This window comes from Triplophysa dalaica, chromosome 1 (assembly GCF_015846415.1).
Source record: "Triplophysa dalaica isolate WHDGS20190420 chromosome 1, ASM1584641v1, whole genome shotgun sequence".
NCBI classification, from domain to species: Eukaryota; Metazoa; Chordata; class Actinopteri; order Cypriniformes; family Nemacheilidae; genus Triplophysa; species Triplophysa dalaica.
In genome coordinates, this window is record NC_079542.1 from 23,462,281 (window position 1) to 23,476,226 (window position 13,946).

At 38.1% G+C, this 13,946-nt stretch overlaps 1 protein-coding gene across 10 annotated transcripts in view; it reads left to right on the forward strand.

Moving 5' to 3' along the window:
• Nucleotides 1–13,946, forward strand: part of dysf (dysferlin, limb girdle muscular dystrophy 2B (autosomal recessive)) — an 83,301-nt gene that overhangs the window by 39,899 nt on the left and 29,456 nt on the right. For 6 of the 10 annotated variants that reach the window (XM_056749437.1, XM_056749439.1, XM_056749443.1 and 3 more), the window contains 4 exons: nt 680–841; nt 1,485–1,650; nt 1,806–1,882; nt 12,722–12,778. In XM_056749437.1, coding sequence (XP_056605415.1) covers nt 680–841; nt 1,485–1,650; nt 1,806–1,882; nt 12,722–12,778 — 462 coding nt within the window. The remainder of the gene's footprint in view (nt 1–679; nt 842–1,484; nt 1,651–1,805; nt 1,883–12,721; nt 12,779–13,946) is intronic. The other 4 variants (XM_056749440.1, XM_056749441.1, XM_056749445.1 and 1 more) reach the window with 1 other exon arrangement.

A 13,946-nucleotide genomic window follows, 5' to 3' on the forward strand; every position in this document is an offset into this window, starting at 1 on the left:
ATCATTTACTTACTCTCAGATTGTTCCAAACCTGTCTTTATTTGAACAAATAATTGTATAAATTTAGGTTATTTCAAACCTGAATGACTTTCTTTACTCTGCAGAAAACAAATAAAAAGAAATGTTGAGAAAATGTTGGTAACAGAACAGTATTTGTAACCGATTGTAACCACTGCAAGTGCATGGGGGGCTGTTTACAACATTCTTCAAAATATCTTCTTTTGTGTTCTGCGGAAGAAGGAAAGTCATACAGGTTTGAAATGACAAAAGGGTGAGTAAATGAATATTAATTTTTAAGGTGAACAATTGCTTTAAGTAGGTATATTTATGTTGAATATATCTGTAATATTAAACTGCACCAGTCAAGACGCCTGACAGTACCTGGATGAGCATGTGTTATTAGTTTTGAGCAGATTTTTTCAGGAATAACACAACACATTGGAATGTTGCAATTAGCCAATCAAAATGAAGTATTCCAGAGCGCTGTATTATCAATTTATTTAACAGTATGTGCTCACTGGGAATCAAACTCATGATACCTTTGTGGTAATAACGCACTGCATAGAAACATTTGCAAAAAGTCAACTATTGCACCTGATGATGTTCTATGAACATCAGGACATTGAATGTGATTTGGCATTCTTTATGTATAATATATTATCAATATTTGAACCTTTAGATTCTGGCGTGGGGTTTGCGTAACTTGAGGAGTTTCCAGTTGACCAGTGTAACATCTCCCAGTCTTCAGGTTGAATGTGGAGGATGTGTGGTTCAGTCGTGTGTCATTCGTAATTCTAAGAAGAACCCCAACTTTGATAACAACATCCTCTTCATAGTGGTGGTAAGATCTCTATGTCTTCAAACTTTTGTCACCATGCTTTTGTTAAATAAACCAGTACTTTACTTAAGATTAGGCTTAAATATATTCACTTGCATAAATACAAGAGCTATTGTATCAAAGGTTGTCTGTAAATACTTATGAGCCTTGGCTGAACCCTCTTTGAAGATCTCTCCTTGTAGATTCTTAACATAGAATATCTGGTTAAGATATCAAATGTTGTGTCACAGCAAGCTGCTAAGCAGTTGTGACAGAGTTATATACAATGTGGTCATGCTGTCCTTCACAAAGTGGGTGTTTCTGCACTGATGACTGGCACAGTAACTGTCTTCCCCAGAAATGTCAATGTCTAATTCTAAAAAGATAGTCTGGTTTTATTCAAAGCTCTTCTAAGACTGGAAGGCATTGCGTAGAAGGAATACTGCCTGACTGGGAAAGTCATTTGTACTGTCAGTCTTGGTAATCCCTGTGCCATACCATGACATGTTTGCCTCAGATTGAGGTGTTAAATGCTTTCATAGTAAAGGAAGTTTCCCTGGAATAACAGTTGAAATGTAGACATAAACAAGATGATTGCATTATAAGTAAAAAGTTATGAAAACTGACAAGAGCATTGAATCTGTGTTCATATCTTCTCTGGATTCAGCGACTGCCTAAGGAGGAGCTTTACATGCCACCACTGGTCATCAAGGTTATAGACAATCGGCAATTTGGCAGGAAGCCAGTGGTGGGACAGTGCACGGTCCGCTCGCTGAATGAGTTCCGCTGCCAGCCGGAGAGCCTGGAGAGAGACCCTACAGAAGAAGAGTTTGGTAAGACATCCTGGGATACATGATGATGGCAAGAATTAGGACTAGAATTAAAAGAATCAAAGTATGAATACACCTTGAACAAAACTGTTCTCAGTCTAAATAGGTATCTATCTTTTAAATGCCTTTTAATAATGTAAATTACTATTCCGTGGCAGAAGAGGCAATTGCTCCTACCCCTAGAGATGAAGTTCTCATTGATATTGATGACAAGGAGCCTCTCATTCCTGGTCAGGTAAGCTCAGTGTCTTTATTTTCATGCAACATCAGACCGCACTCATAGCCTACCAGTATTGTATTTAGATCTTGTTGAAGGTTTCCTCCAAAATATGCTACGAGTGGCTTTTATGGTCATTTATACATAAAAATGGTGTGTTATGAGGGCGTGTCCTTTTGGCTGCAAGCTGGTGGCTCTTGGGTCACATAGCTTGGGTTTCTCCGGGTTTCCTTTAGAGCCTTGTTAGAGCATGAGTTATGCTGTAATGGCAGGGGTAAGCACTTCTGAGCATACATACCGCTTTACAAGGTCTTCTACGGGTAGTTTTCTCCACATCTCTAGAGGTGGAATTTAAGTACAATTCTAGCTGAAACTTGGCAATCATATCCCGTGCACTAGAAAGTCTGGGTTACGATATTGCCCCATTTTGAGTTTCTGCACTTAGAATTGCCTTTGTATATAGTGACAAGAGACTTTCTTGAAGTGAGAAACAAATCACAATGAGTATGACACTATTGACTTTATCAATCTATGAGCAGAAATGCTAAATAAAAGTATTCTTTATTTAAATGTACTGTTTCAAATGTACTGTCGGGCTCAGTTAGTAAAGACTTATAGAAACCTTTTCCAAGTTTTGTTGTTTTCAACATGTTTAGGAAACAATCCATAAATGTTATAAGAAGCTTAAGTGCAGAAGGATGTCATAAAAATCATTGATCCAATTTGGCTATTCTCTAAATGTGAAATTTGTCCGTGTTTTAGAGTGGGCGTGCTAGTATGTATAATGTATGTCGCTAATGCTAACAAATTCATGCTACAAAACATTGTTTTCTTTTCATTGCATCATTAATTGTTCTGAAGTATGATGTGATTTAGCTTTAAATAAAAAAATCAAAGCTGCTAGACAACCATTCATTACCTTTAATGCTAGGTTTGATTTTAGGCTGTCCCAGAAGGTGAAGCTGACCATCACGAAAGGTAAAACAATTATGGTGATTTCTGTAGTCACTGCTCCTAAATTCTGTTCCTACGGCGTACAGTAAGAGAGATTAAAAAAGGCCTAAACCATTTCCTGGCATATTCTGTAGCATCTCATCGCAAATTTAAAATGTCCAGATTTAAAAGATCAAATTTAAAAAAACTAGCTTTAAAACTCATGTACTCTGTTTCGTAAAGTTCACCTTCCTGGAGCTGCTTTGGAGTGCACAATATGTGTCTAACACTCCTTAGAAATTTCTGTTCAGGCCAGGTTACCCTAATACCATCCTCCGTTACATTATTTAGCTGACCCTAACCCACAAAAAAAGTTTTCCTAATCCCTAATCTCAATTTCCACTTTATTTTGGGCATAAATTGTGGGCGCCGCCATTTTTGAGCTGTTTGGGTTTAAACTTCCGGTGAGCCATTATAGCTAATGGCAGTCGTATTTCGAGTGAGACAAGTGTGCTGTTTTGACTGGCTAGTTAATATTTATTATGGAACCCATAGGTACACGCTTAATGTGTGCAGTTAGAGGTTGCCATAATAGCCGGTACAAATGCAAAAAATGTCTACAAAACATTTGTTTTCCACTCACCAGAGCTGAATCTGGATGTCTCTCGGCCTATAATCTGCATCAATTATTCATTATTTTAGCCTACTGGATGTCCTTTCTACTGGAAAATTTACCTTCTTGACTACAATAACTAATATCATCGTTTAAAGGCAGTGATTTATGGTGAGAGTGACAATAAATGTTGATAAATATCATTATTAGACTATATATCATAGATTATATATAAACAAAACATATTTAGCACAACTAAATAAACAGCATGCAAATAGTGTTATAATAATATTAGCAGCAGTTAAAATTTAGCTGTTAGCATTTTTTATGTATTAAACTGTTTAAAACTTCGCTAAGGCTAAAGCTAACCTTCCTGCCAGATGACCGGAGCTGCTTAACTATGTTAACAGTTCTCAACTAAACTCAACTTTATTTATATAGCGCTTTTTACAATTTTCATTGTTACAAAGCAGCTGTACATGAGACACATTTAATACAAGTATGAATTCTAAAGCAGCCCCCCCGGCCAGGCAGATAGTGCAAAACAATATGCAAACGGTGGTGAGGAACCCAAAACTCCCATCGAGAAAAAAAACCTCAGGGGAACCCAGGCCCAACCAGGGGATTCCAGTTCCCCTCTGGCAAAAGCTGCTGCCTCTGCACAAGCTCAACAGTGCTTGCACAACAAGGCTTGATAAAAATATAAAAATTAAGGATTTAAGATTATCATTAACAATCTAATAGCATTTGAAATGTTGTAGGAAAAACAAAGTTGTCGCGTCCTTTATCCAGCTCTATCCTCTTAGCTCTTGTCAGGTCACCGCTTCCCATTCTCAGCTCTGCCATCTGGTCTGGGCATGAACTGCATCCTGCGGTAACCTTGGAACAAAGAGACAAGACTGGCTGAGAGTAGAGTACTGTTTTGCACTCTTTGATGCAACAAGTACATCATTTGTTGTTGGATGTGTTCCTGGTTCTGGTTGATCTAAATAATGCAGCCTAAATCCTCTGAGGATTAATATTATGGAGGTGTAGTGTATGCAAGATTAAAAAGATGAGTCTTTAGTCTAGATTTAAACTGACAGAGTGTGTCTGCCTCCCGGACCGTGCAGGGAAGAATATTCCAAAGTTTAGGCGCTAGATAAGAAAAGGCTCACCACCTGCACTTGATTTTGAAATTCTAGGTATTACCAACTGACAGGACCCCTTAGAGCGTAATGTACGTGGAGGTCTGTAATACAATAGAAGTTCATTAAAATACTGCGGCGCTAGACCATGTAGGGCTTTATAGGTAATAAGCAAGATCTTAAAGTTAATGCGATGCTTTATAGGTAACCAGTGCAAGGTTGACAGAACCGGGGTTATATGCTCATACTTTTTTGTACGTGTAAGAACTCGAGCTGCCGCGTTTTGAACCAGTTGCAGTTTTTGTAATAGGCCTGCAGGGCAACCACCTAGAAGTGCATTACAGTAATCTAGTCTTGATGTCATGAATGCATGAATTAATTTCTCTGAATCTGACAGTGACAGCATATGACGTAATTTAGATATATTCTTAAAATGGAAAAATGCATCTTAAGTTACAGGACATTGCATTTTCCTTAAAATTGCAGACGCTTTTATCCGAATCAAATTTAACATTTGTCAACACGCTAAATAGTACTGATAGCCTAGTTTACCAGGCCATGCTACTATGTGGATTAAAGCTGATGTAAACAGGGAGAGAATGAACAACATGTAATACTATCTTTATCTTTGTTTAGTATGTTTTGAGTTGTTTTTATAAAGTTGTGATGGATGCTGCAGCTCGGTGGAGACCTGTAAGAGTATCCAGCCGTCTCCATTCTTCCGTTATTAGTTGTAAAGATCCAGGAATGTTTGCTTCATTTTGACTGGGATTCACATCTGCTTTTAAAAATACAAATTCGTGGCCACTGCATGTAAATTACTGGTAATTTACGTCTCTGTGCTTTTATAGCTGCGCATCGAAGACCCTCAACCCATTAGAGAAAATACGAAATAATTGAATATCTCTTCATATGATATATCACACCACTTCATCCTCCGACTATGTAATACATCTCGGGTATGAAAAATATTCGCCAGAGCTGTTTTAATGTTGTTTTGAGCATGCTATCGCCACACCACTTCCATTGATTTCCACTGACCAGATAATAAAACGGAAGACTCACGACAAAAAGGAAATACGTCACAAGATTTTTCAGATTTTGTGCCTTGTGATGTTGCTATGGTACCATGTCAGTCAATTTATGGCATAATCAGGGGTGGGGATGTGATGAAATCATGATCTACCAGTGATGGAATACTGTTTGGCACTTGGTATCTGTGATGAAGGCTAGCACCATCTTGAGACAATGACACGCTTCCCACTCCAAGAAAGAGCCCAGATTTAATGCCGCCTCCTCGCTGTCATCAATTCCCTCTCATAACTACGGCCTAAAAATACTCCCACCAAATAAATAAAAACAACGTTTAAAGAAATGATCAACAGGGATTACGAAAATTGAAAAATTGTTTCCATGTCTCAGCCTTAACCTTTCAGCCTTTATTTGTTCAGTTGCTGGAAGAAAACAAGACAAGAATATCGAATTCAGGACTGCATGGTTCCCTTGGCAATGTATGGTAGTCACAAAAGTTTATTTAGGTTTCGACCTTCCAGGCTGGCTGCAAGTGCTTCCCTGTGGATGTGAGGTGTTCTGTCGTTTTCAGAGTGGAAAGAGGAATACTTCATGCTTGCCCTATTGAGTTCATTTTTATAAGCCTACACCCGGCTCTAGCGAATTAACTGCGCTATGCACTTGCTACCTTTTCCGTTGATCTAATCTGAGAACAAGATTAAATTTGTTCTTACTACACAGTATGTGATAAAAGTCTTTTGGTGAATCCGAAGTGTCACATAACAAAAGTGGGTTCCACAGCTCCAACAAAAATAAAAATGTGCAAAGACCCCAAAGCCCCTTGCCAAAGCTTCATTCCAAATACTCAAGATAAATGGTCTTGACTGAACACACCACCGGTGGTTTGACTGAAATTTGAATTCTCAGCATGTATCAACATATCGGATTTGAGAATATGTTCTGCTACAGTACATACACCCTAATATGCCTAAAATATGGCAAATACACCCTCATTTTTAAACCTCCTGTCAAACTTTTACAATATTCATTTCGTTTGCAAGTTATGTTTTTGCGTTTTTACCATCTCATCTATATACGTTTGCAGGTTTGATATACAGTAGCAAAATATGTAGGAGTATTCTGGACTGGATCATGAATAAAGATTCAGGGGTCTTTCTCACTAGAGGTAACAGAAGCAACCAAAGCAGGAATTTCATCCCTGAGACCCACATTGACTCCTGACATTCCAGTGGGAGCCAAAGGCTGATGTGAGCCCCTCAGGAAACCAGGACAAGCAAGAAAAGACAAAGAGGAAAATATGATCCCTTAGTAAAAATATTAAGATGGACCTTTTGATAGTTTAGAATAGAAGACGAACACCTTCTCTCTGGTCTATCTTCATGTTTAAAACATCGCAAATTATTGCAGTAACAGTATGTTGAGAACAATATGTCTCAGACAGTCTCAATCAATCTCAAACGTACATCTAAGAGCCAAGCGGGCATAAAACACTTAGCATTATAACAGAATTATATCCTCACCTCTAATGCCTTGTGTTTTGTGGTGTACAGAGCAGTATGGAAAAGCTGCTCTAAACTTCCCTGTGCATTAAATGAAACTCGAGCCCCATCAGCTCCTCGAAGACTCAACTCTCGCTTGGCCCAGAACCCAGTACTATTGCCATGTGCTCCCAAACAAATGCTGGTTAGAAGGATCAGGTTTGTCACTTGGAGGAGGTTTTTGATGAGGCCAAGCACAACATCACAAGGGAAAGCAACACCCATTTGGTGGCTTTGTGGATTTTCTACTTCTGAGGGGGTTAAACGATATACCCTGAAAGCAGGACGTTAAAAGCAAGTACCCATGTTGAGGACCTTTGAAAAGGTTTTTGAGGTTGAGCTACTGAAAAGTTTGGATTTTGATCCTGCGTCTTGGTGGCTTAGCCCAAAGGCCTTCAGACTGGGAAACAATCAAGGCGAATGGCCCCACTAATTTGTGCGCTTCAGAATGTTGGAGGACAACAGCAAACAACGGGGCCTGGTCCTAATTAGCTGTTCTGCCGAGTGCCTGCGTGGAGTCCTCTCTCTTGTTGTATTTATTATGCCCTGGCACAACACAGCAGAAGGCGCTGCAAGGGTACAGTCCTCCCTCTGATGTGGTAAGTCCTCGACTTGGGCAACTGCGTCTCCCCCCATTTTTGGCTGCTCACCACCGGCGCCACAATAACTGCCACCCCCCTTTACCCTCATACCACCCCTGCTAGGGGTCGACTCTGGGGGAATTAGAGTACTCGATGACAAGCCTTCACGAACAGGTTTATGAACAGCCGAGTTGATGGCTTGTTAAAGGGAGAGACCAATTTTACAAGCATTCTCTAGTTAGACTACCTGGATATTTTGTAATTGACATGATATATCAGCCCAGAGAGAGAGAGAGTAGAAATGGTAATTATTCATGTCTCGCACTTATTTGAGTAGTTAGCCCTTTTATTTCCAGATCGCCCTGTGTTTAGCACTACACCCAGCATTCTTGATTGTACTTAGAATGCGGTGTAAAAACGTAAGCTTGATTTCACATAATTTCACCAGGATGTGGTTGCTGCATGGGAAGATACAGCTCTGGCAGAGTGACACTGCTATTTGTAACAGCAGCCTACCATAGCGTTGTAATCATCCACACCATGTGCGTCAGAACAGAGCGGAATCATGACAGTGTTCCAGTAAAAGTAATAAAGTCTACGAGACAGATGCTATCTACCACAGAGTACAGCTCTGTCTAAGACACAACGTTAGACAAAGCCTTTTGTCAGTGTCTACCTACATTTTTGGGATATACATCCCCATACAGTATTATGTTGCTTTTTCTGTTTATTTTAAATGTATTTTTTTATCAAATTTGTTCTTTGTTCTGTTGAAAATTCTAATACCAAAGTGTTATTTACTAAATAATAGCACAGCGATTAAGTATAAGGGGCGGAAATCCAGGTGTTTTCTGCTATGTAAAAATATTGAGTGGTATCCCCAGAATGTCTCTGTAAAGTTTCAGCTCAAAATACACCACATATCTTTCATTACATTATGTTGAACATGGCCATTTGTGGCTCCAATGGTTTTTGTGTGAGTCTTTTTAAATGCAAATGAGCTTCTGCTCCTCTCCCCGTATACAAAATATGATGTACAGTGCTTACAAATGGGCTTTGGATGACATCAAGACAAGCAATATGGCGGAAAGCGTAATAACGTCTGTTAAGCCTTACCCAACCAAAACCATACACTAACTGCAATAAAAATCACGTTAATGCCTTGCTTATGAATAAAATAAATGGAAAATATAAAAATAGATAGAACAACAAATGCTGAATGAAATGTTGGCCATTGATGATTTATCATGTGCATGCATATTACTAACAGACATAAACACGGATATAAGCAAAAACATGCATTCAGAGTACTTGTATATGACAGAGAGGTATGTAAAGATCAGCAACCAGGTGTTATTATGTTGTGAGCAATTTCTGCATAAACTCATTTTCTTTCAATGCGTACTCTGTTACTGTACGCTCTAAGTATTGTCACACTTAGGACATACGTGAAAACATTGAACTCACAGAGAAAGTTAATGCTATAACTTTCTTTTGATGTAATGAATAAGCTTTACAAAAATGATGTCGGTCACAAGTCTTCTGAACCGATGGGCGCGATGCGTTTTACCACTAACATTACGACATAACAGTCTTTGGACCAATGTAAAGTCTCAGGTTTAGCCGTGAACATGAAACAACAGCCGCTAACATGCTAAATACATTATTTAAGAAAGGCGATTTAAAAACGATGTAAAAACCAGAGATGAAGCTTGATCGCGAACAGCTGATACTGATCCACTCTTGAGAATATTTTGTTTGCCGAAACCCATGGTATACTGACCCGCGTTGACTCACCGGGCCCCCGGAGATACATTCGGCGGTAGGGCGACTGGCAAGAACCTGGACTTCTGGGCGTTCCTGACCTACGAGCCGGGGTCGCAGCACCTCAAATTAATTCAAATAAATAAACAAGTAAAATGCCGGCAGCCACCTCACGATCGACTGCCGGCCATATGAACATAAACACAAACTTAAACATATGTCCGGGCCCGGTCCTCTCTTGTCGGCAGTCCCGTTGCTCATCCTCTTATGCTCCCGATTTCTGTGATATATGCGGGACCGGTGTGCACATAGCTGATTCCACTATCAGTCACGCCACCAGCCCCGCCTCACGGCTCTCGTCCCGCCTTCCTTGAGTGCGTAATTCCTTAAAGAGCGGGTAGCAGTAAGAGAAGTTTGTAGCCGTGTTTCTGGCCATTTTTGTTAGCAATTTTGCTTCATCCACTTACAAAAATAACGTTTTGGTGTATTCACAGTAGGAAATTTACCAAATATCTTCATGGAACATTATCTTTACTTAATTTAATATCCTAATGATTTGTGTCATAAAAAAGCCATACAATGTTTTGTTGGCTATTGCCAATAATATTCCAATGCTACTTATGACTGGTTTTCTGGTCCAGGGTGATATTTCACTTTCGTGAATAAGATTATCATGCGACGGACAGTCTCTTTGCACATCTGGATATGTCGAACCGCACGTTTTCACTAAGGCCTTTGTGTGAATATCCTGCTCGAGTTGACATCCAACTTCTGTGGAAGACACTATTGAGGCTAATATCACATGTTTTTGGAAAACACGTCACCCAATTCGTCTGGCCCAAATTCATGTCTATTCACATCTTACCATTGCCTTTTGTATGTATTGCCCTTGGTATGTGATTTATAAAAATACATTCCATTAATGTGTATGAGATACCTGTATAAAGACTAGGGCAGAGAACCGGTTGAACCGGTTGAAAATCGATTATAATATGTGACGATTGAAGTCGCTTGAGATGTTAAATGAATCGCAATACATGTTTACTGCAGACTTGATAAAGGTGGATATGTTGATATTTATTTTTTTGTTGTAAAATAAGGTATGAAAAGCACAGACAAAGTCTTAGTTTGTTTATACAGTATTAAAGATACGTTTGTATTATCATTTTTATTTGATTTGGAATTTGTTTTAAAATTGCAATTTAGTTTGGTTATTGATTTGTATTCATTTGTACAAAGAAATGTGATGCATTTGTCTCAACTCAGAAAGAACGTATATTGAGATCAGTATCGTGAATCATATTGCATTGCATCGTGAGCGAATGAGTGAATCGTTACATCCCTAATAATGACACAAAAAAACTGTTGTTGTTTAATAAAAAAGATTGCTTGTTGCTTAGAGGGTGCTCTTTAATTATTTTTTCCATTGCTTAATCCTCACGAATAATTCTCAGAAGTGTTGTTGGCGTGGTACTTTTGTGACAACCACTTCCCAAGAAAACACTGTTTTGATTTAGCATCAAGAAAAGATCAACCCTGCAAAATCCCAAAAGTGTGAGTATGTTGTGTCTGCAGCTAATGAGATTTAGCGCATGTGTTGCAGTATGAACTTGTCTTACTGTTCAACCTTCTCTTCATCTGGTCGAGCGATTATTGAAGAAAACCTCACTTTTGAACACTATCCAGTAAAAACAGTAATCTTGGGGTGTCATTCTTCATCATGGAATCACATTTCATGGTTTTGACCTTGGTAATGATTTATCTATCAGCTAGAAACATAGTCTTGTATGAGTTTGCGAACCACAGGTTTGAATCGGAGCGTTTTTGTAAGGGTGCCATCTGTACCTCATTGACGCTCTCTGTTGTATCTTAGTCTGGGAGTTCCAGACCTGGCGACTCAATCCACCTTCTGCTCCATAAACCATGCTGTCATCTTACTTCATCCATAGATGCAGCTGATGTAATGCACTGTAAAAAATTAAAAGTTGACTTCACTTAAAATTTCAGGTCAACAGCTTTTTTGAGTTTACCCAACTTTTGGCCAATTTCACCTAACTCAAATAACAGAGTAATGTCACATGACTGTCTATTTAATTTCTTTAACCAACTTAAAATAAATATGCAACAATCAAATTTCTGAGTTCACTCCACTGTGGACTTAGCCCATCTCAAAATATTATGTTTTATATGACGTTAATATATAATTGTTCTATTATTCTAAACACACTCTACTTAATAGATATTATATACGCACTCTACTTAATAGATGTATTATACGCACTCTACTTAATAGATGTATTATATGCACACTCTACATAAGTAACTGCTTAAGCATTTTGTGATTTAAACATTTTAGTAATGGCCTCACTGCATCATTTACTTCAGACGTCAGCACTGAGCACATGAGCCTCAATCATGGTAACAATCATCAAACATCATTAAACATAACATAGTTAAAAAATGAACTCTAAATTCTAAAGGTAACTTACAATAACAACAAAAATAATAAATATAGCCAGCAAACACTAAAATAGCAATCATTTTAATCATTTTAACCAGCGAATTGAATATTCTCCAATGCGTGCTGGGAACTTTCAAACACCAGAATTGTCTTTTGAGATTACCCAGTATGGCAAGTTGGTCAAACTTCTTGATGCGCTTTGGACAATCACTTAGATATTAGTAAAATAATCTTTGTTGGTACCACACTTAGACTAATTTGGTTCAGCCTACTCAAAATAATACATTCCTCTTCTTCTTCTATTTTTTTTTCAATTTACTTTATTACCTTTGTTGGAAGAGCAACTTGAATTTGTATTTTTTACTGTGTGTAGCTCTGTTGTCTTGTCATTCTTCATCATGTTGTATAAAAACTCTCATGACCATAGCGGTCAGGGTCAAACTGGCAGAGTTCTGTTTAACACATGTACCGTAGTGTAGTTCAGCTATTATGATTAGATTTGCTCGATAATTATGATTGTTCATCCCAATTACAACCTCAAGCACAATTTGCTCTTCAAAAAACTGTTCTACATTTTGGGATATTGACTGTTTGAAATGGAAAGTTTTGGCAGTCTGAATGTTTTAGACAATATAATGGCAAAAATGTTTGTGCACATGTTGATGTGATTTTGCTTTATCTGTACATCGAATCCAGAAATTCACAGTTCATAACTCATGATATAACCCTTCATATTATAATGTCTGAGCGGATTAAGGGTATTTATTAACGTTAACAAACTAACCATAATGCTTCTGGTTTATAACAGGCAGACGGCACCAGCTCTGCCATTATTAACATCTCGTCCTCTCAGTCCAGTCTCCATGTACGTATGTATGAGCTCATCATACTTTACTCATCTCTTCGCATCTCTCTGCAACCTTCCTTTCAACATGACTAGACCTCATAAGGGAGATCGCTGCAAGTTGTCACACTTTTATCTCCAGTTTGAGATAAGTTTATAGAATCAATTTTATCTCAATGTTTCCTTTTTTAAAGATGATTTTGTAGCCAAGACTTCAAGTAAATTGTTTGGCTACTGAACAGCTGGTAAAATTTTTCCAACATCTGAACAATTGTCTTGTATGATTAAAAGAATACTAGGGTTGTCACTAAGGAACCTGTCATTTTCAACAACAGTATAACATTTCTGAAACATAAAACAATTGATGAAATTATAAACATCAAACACTGAAGTACTGAGATTAATCAATTGTAAAAGTTACAGCATTTAAAGTTTTTTACCCCAAGAAGTAAGATTTTAGGGGAAAAACAGTTTAACTGTTGTTTAAAATCTAACTTTGAATTTGTGCTAGTATTGTTTTATTGTGTTCAATTGTTTACCCAACAAATTACAATATTGCTCAGTTTTATAAAATGTACAAAATTGAATGTAATAGAGCGTTGGTGTTTGAGATTACCAAAGCTAGAATTTATAATGTATAGCCCCTGTGACAACTCATGTAACAGCTCTCCGCGTTCTCCCCTATATTTTTTATGTTGTCTATTTGTCTGTGACCCATGGCATGTCACCTTTATAGCCTAAAGGCTTGTGACAAAGTCTCCAGGCCATTTACACATTCAGTTTACTGTAGCTTGTATTTGGTGCTGCATGCCTATGGTATGATGATGCATGGACAATTGACATTGCCCAGACCAACGTCAGACACGTGCATAAAGTTTCAGATTTTTGTATCCGAGCCGATAGCCTAGTGGGCAGTGCTCCGACATTTGGCGCAGTTGCGGTTTCGGTGACCCAAGTTTGATTCCCGTCTTGTGGTCCTTTCCCGAACCAACCCCCTTCTCTCTCCCACTTCGATTCCTGTCCTCTCTACAACTGAGCTTTACAATTAAAGACAAAATGCCAAAAAAAATCAAAAAAAAAAAGTTTCACATTTTAAAACGTGTTGTTTTGAAAGTGTATAATTCTGATTTTGTAAAACTACACTGGAAAATTGTTCTCAGAAGATAAGAAATCAGATTAAACTAATAAA